The sequence below is a fragment of the Mauremys reevesii genome, linkage group 16 (genome assembly GCF_016161935.1).
Source record: "Mauremys reevesii isolate NIE-2019 linkage group 16, ASM1616193v1, whole genome shotgun sequence".
NCBI classification, from domain to species: Eukaryota; Metazoa; Chordata; order Testudines; family Geoemydidae; genus Mauremys; species Mauremys reevesii.
The window spans coordinates 35456641-35479296 of NC_052638.1; the positions used below are offsets into that span (position 1 = coordinate 35456641).

The window sequence follows — 22656 nt, forward strand, 5'->3', positions numbered from 1 at the left end:
TCAATGTGAGCTTGAACACTGGACTCTTGTCGTGGAAATTTCTGCTGAGACAGGCACAATTTCCTACCGCTAATGGACTCCTTTTCAATGGAAAATGGGCCAGCTTTCAAACAAAAAAAATGACCCATTTTGAGCATAAATAGGCCTATTTTTCCAGCTAAGTCAGCTTATAAAACATGCAGTAAGACACGATATTGCGAGTTTTCTACGCAATAATATCCATTTTTTCAAAATAATGAAGAAAGCTAAATTTGAGGGGAAGGTTCCAATACAGCCTGAAGAGAAACAGAGAACATTTTTAAATGAAATTCTGTGAATTTTGCCCAGCTTTATATGTTCAAGCTCATTCACTGAATCATAGAAACTGCAGTGATATTGCTATATGTACAATTATATACCGTCCTGGAGCCTTAAAATCCCAGTAGGGGATTTTCTGTCGTCCAGAATGAACTGCATGCAATAACATTTAGTTTCTATATGAAAGGGGGCACACCTCTTGCAGGATAGGTGGGATTTTAAGGCTCAATAGCTGAAGGTTTTCAGTGTTTAGCATCTCTTCTAGTTTGGGCTGCCTGAACAGCAAGTTTCTTACTGAGCCATGGTATTGATCAGTTGCCTTTGGAACCTTTGGTGGTGGCCTGCAGACGTTTTGAGAGCTAAAATGTGGGGGCTTGGGGCTTGGCAAGGGAAATTCCCCGTGAAAGGCTGTCTTGTATAAAATGGGCTGCACAATGTATAATTTGGAGGACCCCTGCAGTGAGCTCTTAGCTGCAAAGTGGCTGCCCTGGGAGATTGGCTTGCTAAGCGATAGTCAAAAATAGGCTTTTTAAATGGCAGAGGGTTAATTGATGGAGGACAAATCTCATCCCAGACTCTATAGTTCTGCTGCACGAGGTGGTGATGGTATTTGGAGGAGATGGGGGAGGCATTTGTTTTCTCTGCAGCATGGAACTCAGCACCAATTGGCTCCCTTTATGACAGCGCTCCAAATACATGTTTAAACAGCTATTGAGCATGCAAGATATTCCTACTACATAACATTAAAGATGACTACAGCACCTCTCCATCTTTGTTCTCCATGGACAATGCAACACATATGGTTGATAGACAGATGGTCCCACACAAGACCATCATACAAGGGGGAAAATACTCATTTTAAGAAGGGCTCATTCCTGCCTCCATTGAAGTCAGTGACACCCCCCCCCCCCCGCACTTGGTTAGGCAATTCCATCTTTTCATGTGCTGTTTATTTATACCTGCCTACTATTCTTTTCGCTCCATGCATCTGATGAAGTGGGTTATAGTCCACGAAAGCTTATGCCCAAATAGTGAGTTGAGCTAAGGTGCCACAAGGACCCCTCATTGTTTTTTGCTGATACAGACTAACACAGCTACCCCTCTGAAACCTGTCAAAATGGTTTCTGAGTTCAATGGGAGCAGGTTCAGGCACTGAATAGTAATTCCATTTGATGGTATATAATATTACCCTTTTGTCTGGCAGCCCACCATCTATGCTTCCATGCCCAGAACAAAAGGGGAATTGAGAACCCCATGGCTGCCCCCAGTTCAGAATTCACTCTGGGCCCCATTTTGGCTTTTAAGTTATGGCCAGCATTGAAAAGGTGGAGTGGGGTGGGAATTGAGAATGGGTTGTGCTGCAGCACCAGCATGGAGACCTGGTGCTCTCTAGTTCTTTGATGGGTAGGTACTCAGATGATGAGCATGGCATAAAAACTGGATGGATGGTGGTTAGATAGGTCTAATGTGCTAATGTTACCATATCTAATTCTTTTGTGCCAGCCATTACATATTTTAGATATGGCTTTCCTACTTCTGTTACTTCTGAATATTTGGATTACCATTTAGAATAGTATGTGCAGAGTACATAAGGCTTAATACAATAAAGTGTGAATTTATATTCAATGTGACTTTAGGATTTAATTATGTAACTATCATAACGTTAATGAATCATGTGACCAAATGCTGATCCATTGAAGTGCATAAAACCTGGGAATATTTTAATTTCTGTCCCATTTCACCATACAGTTGAATAATGGTGTAGCTTATACACTATTCACAAACATAAACCCATTATACCTTGCTTCATATTGTATTTTAGATAAAATTTGCCCTTCCGGTCCCTGGAGCCCAGAGGAGAGCAACACTCTCTCCTAAAGTAAAGCAGTAGCTCAAATAAAATTTTGTCCTATATTGCATCAGACCAAATTGTAATAAAAAGTAATAAAGGTAATAATTGGAGATATGCCAATCTCCTAGAACTGGAAGGGACCTTGAAAGGTCATTGAGTCCAGCCCCCTGTCTTCACTAGCAGGACCAATTTTTGCCCCAGATCCCTAAGTGGCCCCCTCAAGGATTAAACTCACAACCCTGGGTTTAGCAGGCCAATGCTCAAACCACTGAGCTATCCCTCCCCCTGTGCTTTTTTGTTGTTGCTCTTGATTTCTGAAGTAGAGGAAACTGAATTTTTGATCTCTCCATTTTTTTTTCAGACGATGGAAAACCCAAAGTACGAGCTTATTATAGAAGCGAAGGACATGGCTGGTCTGGATGTGGGATTAACTGGCACAGCAACAGCTACCATTGTTATCGATGACAAAAATGATCACCCACCGGAATTCACCAAGAAAGAGGTAAGAATTTGCCGGTTTTGTTCTATTAATCGTTGCATCCAATTGTACTTAGTTCTCTTTCTGAATATAAAATAACATTATTTTATGAGGGAGGGGAACACCTATAGTCAGCTTTATTTCAGCTTGTTTGACCCACCTTTTCTAGGGCCACCCTCACATGCCGCATGCAGGCCATCCCTATACAGTGCTGCTTGGAAATCGTGATAGCTGCCCCAGGTGCCTCTCTCAGATCCCTGAGACCGTCTTGCCAAGATCTTTGGCGCATACGCCTAGGCAAAGTTATGGAGGAGAGGAGGCTACCATAGGCTTGTCGTCCACCCTTTAGACCACTGATCCAAATCCAAAGCCCAGAGTAAGTTTGGATGCTCAGTGACATAGAGGTTGTAGCTTCTGCCAGAGAACAACCTAGATAGAGCTGCTAACTGCCTGTCACTTCAGCATGAGCACCTTCTCTGTCCGGGTGAGATCCCTTAGCCTTTCTTCAACCAAGAAGTATTCACAAGGCAGTGGAGGATGGAGTTTAACATCATGCCCAGGACGAACTTTTATTTGGAAAGTGGTGATTATAAGCATTTTTTTCTTACCTTGTATATCTTCTTAAACAAAACCTGACCTGAAGAAGAGCTCTGTGTAAGCTTGAAAGTTTGTCTCTTTCACAAGCAGAAGTTGATCCAGTAAAAGGTATTACCTAACCCACCTTGCCTATGCAAAACCAGTCAGTTTGGGCTTACATGGATTTCAGGAAACTGATACACAGGAAACAAAACTCAGAGCACTGCAGGATCCTTGGACAGTGTTCTGGCTCTTTGAACAGAATCTCTAGTCTCTGAATCCTTCAGCATTTTCTCCCTTTTTAATTTTTGCTCATTGTACCCCACTGCTTTTGGGCTCAGGTTGACATAATTTCCCTGGGGATATATCTAATAAATTCTCCCTCCCTTAAATCAGTACACTTACATACACCATTTAATATAATTTCCAAAAGCAGAACACAACCAAACCCCAAACGTTATAACCTAAAGTACTGTAGAGAAATGGGCTGCGGGTGATGAGATAATATCTAAATTAAGCCTACAGAGCTATTTCCCTCCTTTCTCCCATAGCGGGGAGTCCTATCACTGTAAACCTAGCTCTGGGTCATATGATAATATGACACTCAGTTGAAATCAACATGTTTTGTCATGAAGGCAATGAATTTCAGCACTTTCCCTTTGAGACCTGCCAGCTTTCAGAGTTTGGTAATGAAACTCTGGTCCTGATGCCTTTTAAATTTCACCTGTTCTGTGTGATAATTTTCTGCCCTGCAAGACGAATTCTATTGAACAATACTGAGTGCCTGGAAGAAAAAAAAACAAACACAAAAGACATCGCCTGTCTGTAGAACGATGGCATTTTAAACCCCTATTCCTGTCATGACAAAGCTCTCTGGCTTCAAGCAAACCATTCCTCAAATCCTTCCCTTTCTACTCCCTACCTGTGGTGTCCAAAAAGGGCAAAAGACTCCTATGAGCATAGGCTAATTCCACCAGTCAGTTTGACACCCAAAACCACCAGATTTGGTCATAAAAGTTTCACAAACGTCTGCAGTTTACAGAAATATTTCCAGATTGTAGGAAGTGAACACTAGAGATGCTGAATATAATATAATTTTGAAAGGGAAGGGGGAATTGTATTATTAAACTATTATTTTCTTTTTGCTGCTGTTTGTTTTTCCCCCTGTTTAATTTTATCCACTTGGCAGTGTTTCGTTTTCAAAAGAGTGATAGAAATTTCACTCTAATAATCATTCTGTCAGCAACTGAAGATTGAGGGACCAGACTGAAAAACAAGAAGGATTCAAAACAGCTTTTCTTGGCAGTAAAAATGTGGTGCTAAATGCCAACAACACGAGCTGCTTTCAGCAGGGTGCTTTTACTGGAGCGCCACTAAACAATACCACAAACAGTTTCTAGGGCCTGATCCAAAACTTATCCAAGTGAAAAGGAGCCTTTCCTTTAATTTACAGGGGCTTTTGATCAGGCTGTTAATCCTGTTAGAATTATTTCTTTGGATCAGGCCCTTAACCCTGTAAGAGCTATTTCATTAGGACTTTTAGTTAAAATAGGCATTTAATGTTGTATAACCATAGGCTCCCCATTGATAGTTATAAGTACATAAGAAGACTCAACATGATAAGAATAGGGGGACATTCTATTCAACATTGCTACCAATTAGGCTTTCACATGCCTGCTTCCCTGAATTTCTACCATTTCCCTCAATCCTCCTCTTCTCCAGAAATAACTACATGTCTTTCTTGAAATCATTCTTATGGTTTGCTTTAATAATCTTTGGTAGTTTAGGCCAACATTTTCAGCTGAATGAAAACGGTCTGTTTCTGAGAAGTTCTGAACACCTACAAATTCCATTCAAGTCAGTGGGACCTGATCTACATGAAAACCCGACCACTTGCATTTATAACTATGGATTTAGGCAGCTAACTTTAGTCACCCAGGTTTGAAAAGTTTGGCTTTAGATCATATGTTTGTTCCACTTATCTGAAATGCTTTTGCCTGATTTCTCTATTTAGTCCTATTGTCCTTTTTTCTTTTTTCCTCCAATGTATTCTGTTTTGATCCCTTTCATTACAGTTTAAAATAGAAGTTTATAATAAAAAAATCCTCTGCCCTGGTAAAGCTGAGTTCTGAAACAAGCACAAGCCTGGATTTTTCAACCTGCTGCTGTCAGGATTTCAAGTCAGTAAATGTTGCCAGTGGATGGGATGGCTCAGAAAAATCTTTGTAATTCATAAATCAGACCCTTTCATTTCTACATCAGATTTACTGCTCAGATGCAGTCTATGTTTAATAGTACCTGAAAGTATTTTTTTTCCTTCTGAATTTGGTGGCCTTTGGTGGTCTCTTTCCAGTTTCTAGCAATGTCCCATCCCATCAAGCAACACCACATTTAGATCTACTAGTCAGTCTTAAAAATCAGGCGTGAAATGGCAACAAAGAGTCCCTGGTTCAGAAAGCACTTAAGCATGTGCTTGCTGTTAAGGATGTGCAGGACTTTCATTGACTTGAGACACGGTGGAACTGAAGTACCTGCCCAAGTCCCACCAAGCTGCTCTCGCAAATCTAAGCCAGAAACCAAACCGCACTTCTCACCCTTGTGATTCCTCTGCAGCTGCTTGGGGTGGGTAGTGTGAAGATGTTTGCATGGCTGGTGCCTGTGGTATACTTACTCTGTGTATAAAAAAAGTGGAGCTTCGACCTCTGACCTGCCAGTCAGGCAATTTTTACAAAAATTAAATACCCTTTTCTTCAAAAATGTGGAGGGGACGAAAATCCATCATGGCAATCTACAGTTAAAAGAAAGCCTCTTACTTTGAGTTACTAGTTTAAGGTGCCATAATTACTGCATTTGAATTTCGGTACAGATAGTTATAGGTAGACTTTCCTCACAGCTGACAACAATAACACTTAAAAGAAGAGAAAGGAAAAAAGAAAAGACCGCTTCTGCAGGATAGCTTTTGAGGCAGAAAGTTCAAATACAATAAATATAATGATTTGATTTAGAAGTGCTATCATCTTTTATTAACTTTGAGATTGGCTGCTTTATATGGGTTCTTTTAGTACTGATGTATTTTTTTCCCAACTATCTCCCTTCTGTTTAAAGATATTTTCTAACGGTCCTCTTTCTCTTTTATGAAGCAAATACATATTTAGTGGCCTGCTTTATCGTCTGACAATATAATTTCTACTGAAAATAGCTTTTGCTTTTATTTTTCATGGTGTTGTGAAGGTAGCTCTATTAAGCTATGTTTTAAATGTGAATTCTGAGGGCCAGATTCATTGCTGGTCTGACACAATGGAAATCAATGGAGTTATACCACAGATGCATCTGGTTGTGAATGTTGTGTGGTGTGTACCTAATAAAAAAAAAATCTGGACACTGCATTGATGCAATGTCAGGTACTCCAGTGGAGCTACAAAGTGGAAGATTGTACAATGTTCCTTAAAATGTTTTCAATTTCTATTTTCTTGCTGTCTCACTGGAAGTCCAGAGATTTTTATTGCTTTCCCCCAAGTTGGAAACCAGTGTTTACATTTCTGTTTCTGAGATGCGCTAGATTGCTTAACAGATGTTTTCTGTAAATCCCCAGTGCAAAGCAACCTCAGCTTTGTTTGAGTCTGTCTGTTCATTAAAGATGATTTTTGTTTTGATGCCTGAGGCAACTCTTCCCTTTCTCCCTGCCCCCCGATAAACTCTGATTTTACAGTATATATCACAAATAGTGTTTTTGTAACTATTCTTGAATAGTTACATACTTTTGCAATTAATCCTTAAGAGCCAAATTTTTGGACACCTATTCAAAACACATTTAAAGTTGGCTTTGTTTAGTGGTCTTATTGTAGGCTGGCTGGACAGAAGCATCGTCATAGAATCCTAGAATACTAAGGTTGGAAGAGACCTCAAAGCAGGACCAACCCCAACTAAATCACTCCAGCCAGGGCTTTGTTAAGCTGGGCCTTAAAAATCTCTAAGGATAGAGATTCCACTTACCACCCTAGGTAACCCAGTCCAGTGCTTCACCATCCTTCTAGTGAAATAGCTTTTCCTAGTATCCAACCTAAACCTCCCCCACTGCAACTTGAGACCATTGCTCCTTGTCATTTGCCACCACTGAGAACAGCCGAGCTCTATCCTCTTTGGAACCCCTCTTCAGGTAGCTGAAGGCTGCTATCAAAGTCCCCCATCACTCTTCTCTTCTGCAGACTAAATAAGCCCATTTCCCTCAGCCTCTCCTCATAAATAATGTTCCCCAGCCCTCTAATCATTTTTGTTGCCCTCAGTTGGACTCTCTCCAATTTGTCCACATCCTTTCTGTAGTGGGGGTGGGGGGCAAAACTGGATGCAATACCCCAGATGTGGCTTCACCAGTGCCAAATAGAGGGGAATAATCACTTACCTCCATCTGCTGGCAATGCTCTCACTAATGTAGCCCAATATGCCGTTAGCCTTCTTGGCAACAAGGGCACACTGCTGACTCATATCCAGCTTCTTCTCCACTGTAATCCCCAATTTCTTTTCTGCAGAACTGCCACTTAGCCAGTCAGTCCCCAACTTGTAGCAGTGCATGGGATTCTTCCGTCCTAAGTACAGGACTCTGCACTTGTCCTTGTTGAACCTCATCAGATTTCTTTTGGCCCAATCCTTCAATTTGCCAGGGTCACTGTGGACCCTTTCTCTACCCTCCAGCATATCTACCTCTCCCCCCAGCTTAGTGTCATCCGCCAACTTGCTGAGGGTGCAATCTATCCTATCGTTGAACAAATGTTGAACAAATCCGGCCCCAGGACTGACCCCTGAGGCACTCCACTTGATACCAGCTGCCAACTAGACATCGAGCCATTGATCACTACTGTTGAGCCCGATAATCTAGCCGGCTTTCTATCCACCTTATAGTCCATTCATCCAATCCAGACTTCATCTTCTTCATCCTCAGCCTCTGCTGTGCACACAGTGTTGCAGTAGTCACCACAGTCATTTTCTCCTCACTCCTGGGGTGTTTTAGACAGTAACTCTGATACCTGCAGTTCTTTCAGCTCCTCCCATGGCTCCTCCCTAAATTCCCTATGAAGTGGATGCTGATTCCTCAGACAGAAGCCTGTCTCCTGCCTCTTTCCCTGTGTCGGAGAACTATGCCATTCGGTTGCGAACATGACCTTAATGTTTATGGAGGGAAAAGGCAGCCCTTTGCCCTCATGGTGTTTTTAGGGCTCAGTCATGCAAGGTGCTGAACATCGTGGCCCTGATCCAGAAAAGCACTCCCATTGAATTCAGTAGGACAAGTCAACTCCTTGAAATTAAGCATATGCCAAATACTATGATGGATGGTTCTGACTGCTCAGCACTTGGTGAGATCAAGCCAAAAATGAAAATGCTTGTGAACTATTAATCCAGCATCAAAATATAGCTATCTTAAAATATGTGACCTATTCCATTTGATGTATGTCCTTATACCCCGCTGATCACCATTGTATCTGAGCGGAGGTGGCAGACACTCAAGAAATGTAGGCCCAAAATGTAGCTTCTCAATAGCAAACTCTCAATCTCCACCGCATACTTTCCATAGGTTTATCTAATTGCAATTTAAATGCCTAAATATAGCATTTTGCAGGTAAATGGTATTTGGTCTTGACCGGAAACTTAAGGATAAAATTTCCAAAGTTTCTCCAAAAATGTTCAAACAAGGTAACAGATATGTACACAAGACCTTTAATGACTCACCAGTTTCATAGGTGATTGCCCATAAGCACAATAATAGTGCATATAGATAGAAGTGCTTGCAGATTTTGTGGCGATTTTGTTCTTGGGAGCTCTGAAAAACTGTGGCTTGTTTAATGTTAGTGGATTTTTAATGGAATTTTGAGAGTTATTACTGTACACAAAGACATATCTGTGTCGTGAAGAACATTTGGCCTTTTTTCCCCAAAGAAAGTTAAGATATGGGGCTCAACTTTTATACAGTACCAAGGGAATGCCAATCAGAAAGTAAATAATGAACCAAAGGGAAGTGCAGGAATAGATCATTTTGGAAAATCTGACAACTTCCTTGCCTACTGTAGGATATTCAAACAGCTTGGCAATGCATTACTTAGGTTGAGTGATTGCTAATGGTGCTGGGAGTTATTTATATACTCAGTGCATTCAGAAAATACATGATTTTTTTCTGAGCCACTTTGTAACAGTTGGTGACAGAGCACTGCAGTGCTGTGCACCTGCAATGCATGCATGCTAGCCTATGGTTAATGTCACTGCTGGTACTGTGTGATAAGGAGCTAGTGGTGAAACATCTGCTACAAAGCTATAAGCAGGCTAATCCATCTCTATAATATCTTTGTTCTAACACCATAGATTCTGGCAAGAGGTCAGCATGCTTCTGCCCCTAGTCAGTAGAAGAAATATCAAGGTGTGTTGCCTCAGGTGGTTCCATCACAGAAGTGGTGTCAGGGGTTTGTTCTCCCTCTCCTAAGAAAATGGGATGTAGAAGCCACCTCCCATGGATCCCAAGCAATCAACAGATGTCCCTGTGCCTCTGCAGTAGTGTGATTCCATTGGAACCACATTGCCAAATCCTTCCTCTGGCTACTGCTATCTCGGGCACTTTCTTAAAGGAAGGGCACTCTATGGGAAGGCTGCATAAGCTTTCCTTCATAAGCTCTGGGGTGAGGGGGGAAAAACAGTGTGCTGCTGACCACCCAGTACCCATCCTGTCCCCACACAGGATTCTGGAACCAGCAAAGTGCCTTCTGCAGGGCCTTGGGGAGAGGTGGCATCTGCTGTGAGGTTACCGCCCACAGCCACTTGCATACGGCAAGGGAGAATCCACAGAGAGACCTTGTGGGGATAATTTATATAGAAGTTTTGGGCAAGTGAGGATCAGTCCTCTTTGCTCTCCTCCATATATTCTCTCTCTCTCTCTCCCTTCCAACCCCCCCGCTTTCAATCTACTCGATTTCCAGAATCTTAAATCATTTAAACACTCAGAGTTCTATGGCATCAGGGAACTCAACTTTGGGAAATTTCTTTTTTTATTTATGTATTTACAAAGAGAGATTTCTGTATCTCTCCCTGACTCACGCACAAACACAAATAAAGTAAATCTCTCCTTAATTTTAATGAAACATTCCCACTGTGAAAAATAGCGACATTGTATCCCTGTTAACTAAACTGTGCCTCCAAGAGACAGATTATTTGGTCACATTTTACATTAAAGAGCCATTTATTAATAGGTTATAAAGGGTTAATAAATGATTAATTGATGTTTTCATAAATGATTATCAATTGTCATAGACTCCACTAAGTCAATCGGTTGCTTATAACCATGATTTATAACCATATTTATAATTATGTGCATATGGTAATGCATTGGTGAGGGTGTGTTACATGTCTCCTTCCTTCGCTTATCCACAGAGAATGAGTCTTGTAGAGCCCTACTTAGAGAGCCTTGTTCTTTGGCTCAAGCTTTAGATATTCATGCTTTCAGCTCTGGAATTTTCTGGCTCAATCCCTGAAGTGAGCCAAGATGGTGGCCATCACACTTATAACCTGTCATGACACATACAACTCATCTCTATAACATGCTTATGGCATCCATAAATCATGTATTAACCTTTTAATAAACCATTTATAAGTGGAACCTTAATATAAAATGTGACTGATTCTTCAAACAAGGATATCAAATAAAGCACAAAATAACCTTCTGTATAACCACACTCAAAGCAGGACCCAAAGGGACAAGGGAAAGGTAGACTTCTACCACTCTTATTCTACCCTGATCTCCGTGACTTCTGGGGATCCTTGTGAACACAAGGGAAGGAACTGGGCATGGCAGGACACCCCTCCTCCTAGAACGTCATGGCCTACCAAAGAATCTGCTTTTATCTTGACTTTAGTCCCTGACATTTAATACTTATAATCTGTTGGAAGAAAAAATATAGGTAAAATTGTCAAATTTTCATCAGGCTGCCATGAGTAGGCAAGATCATTGACGGGGCAGGCATATTGACAGCTCAGAATGTAATACTTTTTCTTTTCATAATTTTTTGCTGGTTTTACCTGTGCTGCAAATATTTTTACACAGCCCTTTATGCAACAAATTTGTCGAACACAAAGAGATTAGGGAGTCCCATAATTGGTTTATTTGTGTTCTTTCATGTCTGTGCCTGGGGCAAAGCTGCAGATGCATACCTGGTGTTATAGCTAGATTCTATTTACAAAGTGCCTATTAGTTTAGTTTACAAAGTGTCTATTAGTCACATTGAGGGCTGTTTATCAGATACCTGTGTAAGGAAAGTAACACCTAAATTGTGATTAATATATTTTCTCTAAATTAAGTATGCATGCACTATAAACTCACTGCAAAAAAAAATCCTACATTCTTTTAAATTTATGTTAATAGTCTGATTCAGACTATACTATTTGTTGTCTTGTTTAATATTTAGCCTTTTCTGTGGAGTAGGTATTAAAGTTCAAACAATTAAGGGTTTTCCTAATTTGCATGCTGATCTTTAGTGCAATTTTCAAGCCATTGGGTAAAATTTTCAAAAGCATCTACATGACTTAGGAGTCTAACTCTCATTTTCAAAAGTGACTTCAGCACTTATAGCCAGAATTCCAAAGGTATTTAGGCACCTACCTATGCAGGTGGGGGCCTAGTGGGGTTTTCAAGAGCACCTAGGTGGTGAATTCCCTTTGGAGTCAGAAGGAGTTGAAGATGGTCCCTACCGACAAGGAATGCTCAGTGCCATGCAGGCCTGAGCCCATAATGAGCACAGCGACAAACATTCAGCTGTGTGGGATTGGTAAAATTTAATGGGACCAGGCTATACTTATTCTCTGCATTGAGTAAAACAAAGAGGAACATAAGGAAAAAATAGCATTTGGAAGATCAGTGCTTCTCATATTCCTCCAAATTCATATGTGTACATAATAATTTGTATTCATGTGGCTTTCCATTAGCTATCTGTAAAACCGGTATGAGCACTTTGTTCAGAAACTTCTGCAAAATATGTTCAACACAGAGTCCATCCACTTATCACATAATTAGAGTAGAATATACTGCATCGCAGTAGGCAGCAGAGTTTTACATTTATCTCTGCTTTTGAAGGGTGAGTTCATTGCTTTGTTTCTCTCCGCCAAGGTCATGAAATACAAGGAGTTGTCTATTTAATCTACAGATAAACTCATTTCAGTGGTACATGAACCAACACAGTGCATGCTTTATTGTCTGAAAGCAGCCAAAAACACTTGTATAAATACAGGAAAGATTCTCTGAATAGAAATGATCGTTCAAACCATACGAAATTGGGAGGGGAGGGTGGACGCAAAAGCACTTCACTGCTTCTCCAGATGTGTTTCTTTCCCTGCACTCCTTATAATTTGAGTCAGTGCCCATAAAAACCTTATATTCTTGTGAGTCCTTTTTCAAAAGACCTATTTTCCCTTCCTGTCTTTTGTCTAGTTTCCTTCATTAGTCATGTTCAGCTGATTTGAGTAGTCTTGATATCAATGTCTGAGTCCTTATCTTTGCTAACCATTTGGTTATGCTCGGGAGGTCAACAACAACTCAGTGGTAATAACAGCAATTCTCACTACAGCTGGTAGTTCTCACCACTAAACCATTCCAATGCTGAGTATCCCCTGAAGACTTCTTCCATCTGCTTCAACTAAGAGCAAATATCCAAACAATGAAAGCAACAAAAAGCCATAAAGCCACAATTTATTGCTCTTTTCTCCAAGAACTGAAGCTTCATATGCTTCCTCAACATGGTCTGTGAAGTGTGAACTTTGCCATAGGTATTACATTTGGAATTAGAGAGCAAACAGTTAGCAGTGACAGTTTTAAAAATATCAAGCTGAAATATACTTGGGAAGATAATTTGAGAGCAGATTTTTAAAAAAAATAAAAGAAAAGGAAATTAAAAACAGCCAACCAGACAAGCACGAGCTAAAGAAAGGGACTAGCCAGAATCCAGGGCTGCCCCTGCATCTCTGATTCAATAAAATCTTATATTTAGCGCTCATTATTAGGGCTGGTCAACAATGTTCCATTAAAACATTTTGCCAATTGAAATTTGGATTTTTCATTAAATTAAATTTTTTCCTAAAAACTGTCTGCTTTCTGTGGGAAATATTCAATTTTTCAATTGAAAACCCGAACACCTGGAAACGGAAGTATTTTGGCAGAAAACCAAAATACAGTCAAACCTCAGAGTTATGAACACCTCGGGAATGGAAGTTGTTTGTAACTCTGAAATGTTTATAGCTCTGAACAAATTGTTGTGGATGTTCTTTCAAAAGTTTACAAATGAACATTGGCTTAATATTAATACAGCTTTGAAACTTTACAGAAGAAAAATGCTGTTTTTAACTGTCTTAATTTAAATGAAACAAGCACAGAAAGTTTCCTTACCTTGTCAAATCTTTTATTTTTTTAAACTTTCCCTTTATTTTTTAGTAGTTTACATTTAACACAGTATTGTACTGGATTTTGGGGGGGGGGGGCGGGGAGGGTCTCTGCTGCTGCCTGATTATGTACTTGCAGTTCCAAATGAGGTGTGTGGTTGACGGGTCAGTTTTGTAACTCTAGTGTTTGTAATTATGATGTTCTACTACTGTATTTCATTTTGAACATACTGCTGCAGTGCCTGCTGGGAGTTATAATTCAGTTGCTTTTTGTACCCATTCTCTGCTATTTTCTGGGCTCTCTGACAAGACAACATCTCACAGGATGCACCATGACCAGGGACTCATGATACACCTCCTCCGTTCTCCAAGAGTGGAGGATGTGGTTCGTGATGGAAGATGGAGTCTGAGCGGATGTAGTCTGATGCGTCTTATAGAGGATAATGAAAGCATGAGGCACCCAAACTCCAACTCCAAGAAGACACCACAGCCTCATTTCTGAATTGAAATATTTAGGTTTTCGGCCAGTGTTTCGGTATTCTAATTTTTGCCCCCCCCCCAAAATCAAAATTAAAAACAGGGAGGAAAAAATCATATTGGCTCTACCTGTTTCATATTTGAGATCCACAGATGGGAAGTGCGATATTTTGAGGCCCGTAAACTGCAGTGACCTCTCTGTGGAGAGAGACATGGTCTTGCACACAGCCCTGTTAAAGTCAATGGTTCAGTGTGCAGCTGCAGAAATTTTCCCAAGCAGAGGTCGTTATAGGTTGGGGGCCTAAGTGTTTATTATGTTGTTCATATAACTGGGAGTAAGGACTATGGGATCAATAAGTGGAATAGGTGGCAAATTATATTGGCTTTGAGATATTGCCAACAAAACTATTTTCTAGCTTAATGGAAACACTTGTTATACATTGATGTGCTGAGAAGGTTATGATTCCCTGTCTCTAAGTGCATCTCCAAAATATGGAATCTGCACTAAACAAAAATGCTAAGAACTCCATCTTTATTTGACACTGGCATGGCTGATTTTTATTAGTAACACACAGTGGAATTGTTAGATATGTGGCAAAATATCACACTAATCCCATGAGTTAAGAAACCCATACAGCCTAAAAGCCTCCAGCATCTGTAAGAATTTCTCTTTATAAGTGGGATTAAACATGATAAACTACTATAGATCTTAACATATTCAATTTGCACCAGACAAAACCCTATTTAATAGCAGTATGCACTAGTTAGCGTAGTACTTACAGTTTATATGACCAGAAAGGGGTTATGAAACTGCAGAACATTCATACAAAAATAATCGTTATCTGACTGCTTAGGTCATTGCTCCAGAGACATTTTTTAAAATTTATTTTTGTGATCAATTTTTCAGTTTCTTCACTGACAAGTCAATCAGCAACACAAAAACTGATTTGGCTACTGCAAAATTTGCTAAGCAGCTGTGCATGTGAATCAAAGTGTCAGAATTATTTAGACAAAATATCTTTTTTCCGTCTGCTCTGGAACATTAAAATAGTGAACCGATAAAAATCAACATGCTAAAAAGAGCCATACATTTACTCAAGCAAAACTGTTGGTAAATGCCTAAGAAACAATCCCATTTGGAAGGCAATAAAGTTCTATATGGCTGATCATCTATTGAACTTACTGGAATGAAAATGTTGTCGATTGGTTTAACCAAAAAAAAAAAGGCAGGTTTGGAGTTACATCAAGAATTCTTTGCAGTTATGGTATCTTTTGAGAAAGATGATTCAGCAAAGTAATTTATTCAGATCCTTGTATGTTGTTTCCATGTCTTGGTTGCCTTTGAGTCCCAGATGCTTATTTCTTAAAGGGTAGTCCTTTCTCTAACCGGCTGTCTGAGTCACTTAATACCTGTTTGTGTGTAAAAATGTTTTCCCTGTGTTCCCAGTCCATATGTATTGGGGAAAAAGGTGTAATCCCATGCTGGGACAGCCCAGACTTTACATTACTGTGCACCCATGTTCACACTCCCATCCCAGGCTTTGGCTCCCTGAATTCTGAAATGTCATTAACCCTCCTGACCTAAGGCTGAGTGATGCTGGTTCTGCTCCATCACTTCCTTCCTCCTCTCATCTTTGGGGTTTTAGTATTTTAGGGTTAACCTGTGAGGCTTCCATTTGCAGGATCAAGACTTTTTCCTCCTCCCTTTCCTGGAGGGTTGACATTTGAGCTCTCTTGTTTAACAGATTCCCTTGGTTGGCCAAGTGTGTCTTCTGTGCTAACAGCTATGCTTCCCCCTGTTAGCCACATAATTTGCATCAACACAGACACTAGTTTGTTTATTAGTTTTCAAATTCAATTTCTTATCTGTTACCAATTCCAAGGCTGGACTCTGTCTTAAAGACCATCCATTTTCACTAGCATGTCAGAACCAGGCTTCTGGTGTCCTTCCATTACCAATCTCTGCTTCCAGATGGAATCAGATGTACTCTAATCCACTAAGAGACTACAAGACATATCCAAAGTGTCTAGGGGTGAGAGTTTGCCTGCCACCCCCTGCATTCTCAAGACATCAACTGCAAAGTTTTTCTCTGCAAATTCAGCTACCCAATCTCCCCTTTGAACCTGAGACACAAACTGTTCACTTAAAAGAATCAGCAATCTTATTTAATCTTTTTATTACTGACCTTGGCACAAAAAGTGGGAATGTGCTAATAAAGTTTGTGGATGACACAAAGCTGGGAGGTATTGCTAATACAGAGAGGGACCGGGATATCATACAGGAAGATCTGGATGACCTTGTAAACTAGAGTAATAGTAATATGATGAAATTTAATAGTGAAAAGTGCAAGGTCATGCATTTAGGGATTAATAACAAGGATTTTGGTTATAAATTGGGGACGCATCAGTTGGAAGTAACAGAGAAGGAGAAGGACCTCAGAGTATTGGTTGATAATAGGATGACTATATGGCCGTTAAAAAAATCTAATGTGGTCCTGGGATGCATCAGGCGAGGTATTTCCAGTAGACATAAGGAGGTGTTAGTACCATTATACAAGGCACTGGTGACACCTCATCTGGAATACTGTGTGCAGTTCTGGTCTCCCATGTTTAAGAAGGATGAATTCAAACTGGAACAGGTACAGAGAAGGGCTACTAGGATGATCCGAGGAATGGAAAATGTGTCTTATGAAAGGATACTCAAAGAGCTTGGCTTGTTTAGCCTAACCAAAAGAAGGCTGAGGGGAGATATGATTGCTCTTTATAAATATATCAGAGGGATAAATATCAGGGAGGGAGATGAATTATTTAAGCTCAGTACCAATGTGGACACAAGAACAAATGGATATAAATTCGACATTAGGAAGTTTAGACTTGAAATTAGATGAAGGTTTCTAACCATTAGAGGAGTGAAGTTCTGGAACAGCCTTCCAAGGGGAGTAGTGGGGTCAAAAGACATATCTGGCTTCAAGACTAAGCTTGATAAATTTATGGAGGTGATGGTATGATGGGATAGCCTAATTTTGGCAATTAATTGATCTTTGATTATTAGCGGTAAATATGCCCAATGGCCTATGATGGGATGTTAGATGTGATGGGATCAGAGTTACTACAGAGAATTCTTTCCTGGGTGCTGGCTGGTGAATCTTGCCCACATGCTCAGGGTTTAGCTGATAACCATATTTGGGGTTGGGAAGGAATTTTCCTCCAGGGCAGATTGGCAGAGGCCCTGGAGGTTTTTTGCCTTCCTCTGCAGCATGGGGCACGGGTCACTTGCTGGAGGATTCTCTGCACCTTGAGGTCTTTAAACCATGATTTGAGGACTTCAGTAACTCAGACATAGGTTAGGGGTTTGTTACAGGAGTGGGTGGGTGAGATTCTGTGGCCTGCGTTGTGCAGGAGGTCAGACTAGATGATCATAATGGTCTCTTCTGACTTTAAAGTCTATTAGTCTATTAGCGTGGAGATATTCATGTTCCAATAAGACTGTCTCTCCAAAATGCTGGCTAAGCACCAGGGGCAGCAGGTTTGTATAATTTTTGGTGGTGCCCAGAACGAATCCAAGCCTCCCTCCAACCTGCATATTGTTGCACATAATAAAATTAATGGGGTGGGGCTGAGGGGTTTAGAGTGTGGGAGGCAGCTGAGGGTTGGGGTGCGGGTGGGGGGTGAGGGCTCTGGCTGGGGATGAGGGGTTTGGAGTGTGGGGGGCTAAGGGCTGGATCAGAGGGTTGGGGTGCAGGGGGATGAGGGCTCTGGCTTGGCCTGGGTATTAGGGGTTTGGGGTATGGGAGGGGCTCAGGCCTAAGGCAGAGGGTGGGAGTGTGGGGCTGCAGGGTGGGGACGGGGATGAGGGGTTCACAGTACAGGAGGAGGCTCAGGGCTGGGGCAGAGGGAGATGCTCCAGGGCAGCAGCTGGGGCCGGAGTGACCCGGCCCTGAACATTGGTGGATCCAGGCCCCCATGCCCTGAATTTGCTGGAGCAAGGGCACTACGGGCCCATATAACTCGCCGCTCCTGCTAAGCACACCCACTTGGTTATAGGGCTGTTCAAACTCCCTAACAATTTTCACTCCATCTGAAACCTCCTTTAAGCTATCCATGCTGGATCTTTCTAAAGCAAGGTCAGTTGATCCATACACATCTGAAAGACTCTGGCAGTTAGGAACTGAAAAGTGTCTCAACAAAAAAATGTTGCTTTCTACAGACAGTGATTCATACTGAACTAATGCAATCAAATCACTTCCACACTCCTCAGTTGCAGCAAGCTGCTTGCAAAATCCACCATGAGGCTGTTTTCCCTTTTCAGGAGCTTTTCTGGACAACAATTCATCTTGCATACAAAATGTGCCTCTGCCCCAGGGGCGGCTCTAGAGCCCAGCGGGGCAAGCACCCGCCTGGGGCGGCCCTTTCCCAGGGGGGCGGCAGGCCGGGCCGGTGGACCTTCCGCAGTCATGCCTGCGGGAGGTCCACCGGAGCCCCGGGACGACCGGACCTGCCGCAGGCACGACTGCGGACGGTTCGCTGGTCCCGCGGCTCGGCTGGACCTCCCGCAGGCATGACTGCGGCAGCTCAACCGGAGCCGCCGGATCAGCGAACCGTCCGCAGCTGCGGGAGGTCCAGCTGAGCCGCGCGACCAGCGGACCCTCCGCAGTCATGCCCGCGGCAGGTCCGCTGCTCCCGCGGCTCGGGGGCGCCTCCCGCGCATGACTGCTTGGGGCGGCCAAATTTGTAGAGCCGCCCCTGCTCTGCCCTCCCCAGTTGGGACTTGATTGTAAGGATCAGCTTTAGCCTTACCTAATGAAACATCATTTTGCTGCACTGCAACAATTTTTTCCTGTGTTTCATTCAATTTCAGAGGCATCTCAGACAAATTCTCAGGTGGCATAGGCTGAGACACTCTCCCTGTTTGTTCACAGGCTCCCTTACTGTCACCAGTCAGGCTGTCTTTTCTAACAGACAACTGGGAGAGGGGGACAGCTTGCTTAACAGGCAAACAGACAAACAATTGGAGATATCCTTTACCTTGTCCCGGCACTCACTGCTGAGTACAGACAAATACTTGGAGAATGGGATAGGTAAAGTCTTGGGAATATTCCCCTCCTTTCCACTATTCTCCAAACTACCAACAGGTAATACAGATGAAACACATCCATATTGTCCTTGCGAGTGTGTTAGGATTCAAATTTTGAATAGCATGGGGTTCTGATCCAAAACGTAATTGACCTGGTTCTGTGGATCCTGCCAACTACGTCAAATGTCACCGTGCTTCAGTGAGTCACAGCTGAAGATACCAGATTCAGGACAAACTGCTGAGAAATAGAGCAGACTCACCCCAGACTGGTGGTTATTCTATCATTAGATTATACCAAGGCAGTAACAAAAATAAACTTCTGTCTCACCTTACTGGTTTTACAAGAAGTCAAAAATTCAGTTGTCTTAGGCACCCCAGCCCTTATTTCACTACCTAGACACTAGAATTTATGATGAGTGATTACTGAATACCAATGTTATCAAACAAAGGGTTCTTCTGATCTCAAGAGATCAGCCACTCTGCCAGGTCAATATATAACTCAGATCTTACCCAACAAGCACACTATTGCCAGTCCTTTACTAAAATCTAAAGGTTTATTTATGGAAGAAAAGATGAAGAGAGTTAAAAATGGTTCATAGATGATATACATGTAATCATTGCAATGTTCTTATATCAGGTTTGTAGCAGTGATTAAATAAACTGCTGGCTTGTAAAGTCTCTGGTAACATCCAAAAGATTGGAAGGTCCTCAGTCCATAGATTAGAAAATGCTCCCTTGTGAGTCTGTAGTCCAGAGAATCAGAGCAGGAAAGAGGCAACCTGGAGATGATTCAAGAGTCTTTTATACCATCTTCCAGGTGCTTGGAATTTCACTGTTCCAAAACAAAGCTCACAGCTCTGTTTGTGGAAAATTATAGGCACAAGATGGAGCCCAAGGTCACCTGAGCAAGTCACATGCCCTTACATGGCTTGCTGACTCTCAGGGGCAGCCATTGGCCCTTTGGGGGCTAAGGTGTCTGCAAAAATACTTGCTGGGCCATTGTGAGAGTAAATTGCCTTTAGTGGGCCATCAACACAAGGTTGTCTGACTTCAGTGTAGATTTTATTTGCTGGGTGTTACCAAAGGAACACATTTGGGATACAGATATATAGCATCAATATTTATAACTTCAGATACAGTGATTATACATAAATTTAAACAGGATAAACATATTTAGCAAATCATAACTCTTCCATTGACACCTTACATGATATACTTTGTACAAGACTTGTTGCAATTGCCTAACAGAGGCAATATTAATGATATAAATGGTCATATTTCAATCATGCAGCATCACACGTTACCATCCTCTTGGTGTATCTTGCCCTCCTTTTCCCATGTGTCTGAATCTGAGGTCTCCCATCTTCATGGAGGAGAGTTCCTCCTAACTCCCTCATCATTAAATAACTCCTCCCTGGCTCTTGTCCCTCCACCTTCAAGCATGCTGTTTACTCCACACTATGTAAAACCTTTTCTGAACCCCACCTACTTTCTAATTCTTTTTCTTCATCTGCAAGACCCTGAATGTGTCATCTGCTCCCAGGACCTACCTATTTTCCAGCTTCCCGCTGAGCCCCCTCCATTCCAGTTTCCGTCCTCTCTAGTCCATCGAATCTCACTTCACCAAAATAGCTAATGACCTCTTCCTGCTTACGCTTAAGGGCCTCTCCTCCACCTTGATTCTTATCAAGGTCTCTGCTGTCTTTAGTCCCCTCATCCATGCTATTTTCCTAAAAACTTACGTTTTTGAGACTCTATCTCCTGATCCTCCTCCTGCCTCACTGACCACTACGTCATTGTTACCTTTGGTGGAGTATCATCTTTCCTCTTCCTGCTGATGTCTCCTGGGTGACCATTATTCATATCCTCCTTTTCTCACTGTCCACTTATCTCCAAGAACAGTTGTCAGAGCTTCGATTGCCATCTGTATGCTGATAGTTCTCAGAACCTCAGCTACTCTCTCTGCCTCTCCCTCTCTGTCCAGGCTCACATCACTGATGGTCTCCCCAGGTATCTCACTGTTTCCTTAAATTTAAACATGTCTAAAATTAAACTTCTCATCTTTCCTCCTAAGCCATCTCTCCTCCTCACTTTGTTCATCTGCAGTGGCCACTCCCATTCACTCCGGCATGGAATGCTCACCTAATTTACATGCATATGTCCAGTCACTAACTCTCATATGCACATGGTTACTTTAGTACATAGTTCCTTTCTGTGTTACTCATAGCACCTCAGATAATAATAAATGATAGAACTGTACAAACCCTTATATTTTTTGTGCCATTTATGATGTTTGTTTACTTTTTCCACTTCATTCAGGGTAGATAATGAAAATAGACAAGTCAGTTTCACTTTTGTCTACAGTCAATTTCATTTTCTGATTCTACCACAATGTGCATGAGAAAAATTAACACTGCAGATGAATGTATTAATCCAAATATGCAATTGTTTTATTGAAATATTACCCCCCAAAAAATCAAAGAGAACTTTCTGTGTGATCAGTCCAATGGGACAACTCATGTGCATAAGTGTTTGTAAGATCACATTTGCAAGTAACAGTTTAGGCATGTGCATATACAAATCTGGGTTTTGTGCAGGCATTCCTATAGATGTACCTGCTCACAGGTGTGTGCCTACCCAAAACTGAGGTCCATGCCTTTTAATCTTAAAATATCCCCTTAAATTGCATTTTCTTCTGCAGGTTGAATTGAAATTTTGAGGTTTAGTTTTGGGGTGTTTTATTTGTTTCTTGGTAACCAAACAAGCATCCTAACAGAGAGAGAGAGAAAGCACTGTACTTGGCTAATTGATTATTGTACTCCCAGCTAGGGGGGAAAAGTGCTTATTTGAAGACAAATGAAGGGCATGTTTACTAAGTTAGCAGTTCTGACCTTTTCAAAGTTTCCAGCTTAAATAATAATTTAAATCATGAGTAAATAAATCCAGCTTGTCTTGCAGATGTTGAACTCTCCTAAGTCCTTTTACATCTGCTGCCTGATATTAGTGGTAGAAACTGTTTTATCATACCCCATGCTGGGGCTGTCTGGTAGACTCTAGGAACTGTTTTCTTTCCTCCAGCCATATGATTAAAATGCAGCTCCAATCAATAAATCCGTATGGTTTCTGTCAGTGGTAAGTGTTTGCCTAGAGGTCTTGTGCCCCAGAGGTATTTATTTTCTTCTATTCTTCAGTATCCATTGGGGAATTCACCAGTTCTGATAAGTCTTGTTTACCTAGACTACCTGTTGAGATTGTTTTCAAACAACCTGCTGGAGCTGTGGTGAGAAATATATATATATATGTGTGTGTGTGTGTATATTATATATGGCTAATGCAAAATGTAAGGCAGTAAGGCAACTGTCTTCCAATATTGGGATCAGACATAGCCACTAGAAAAATCTTTGCTTTTGGAAGATTAAACGTTTAAGCATGCAGTCTAGATTCATTTGCTGTGATAGTAGGAGGCAAGGCAGGATGGATTACAGAAAGAGCTCACAGCTT

At 41.5% G+C, this 22656-nt stretch overlaps 1 protein-coding gene across 12 annotated transcripts in view; it reads left to right on the plus strand.

Moving 5' to 3' along the window:
* The window catches only part of CDH13 (cadherin 13), a 748254-nt gene that overhangs the window by 615090 nt on the left and 110508 nt on the right, over window positions 1-22656 (plus strand). For all 12 annotated transcript variants that reach the window (XM_039502842.1, XM_039502836.1, XM_039502840.1 and 9 more), the window contains one exon: window positions 2511-2651. In XM_039502842.1, the coding sequence (XP_039358776.1) occupies window positions 2511-2651 (141 nt within the window). The remainder of the gene's footprint in view (window positions 1-2510; window positions 2652-22656) is intronic.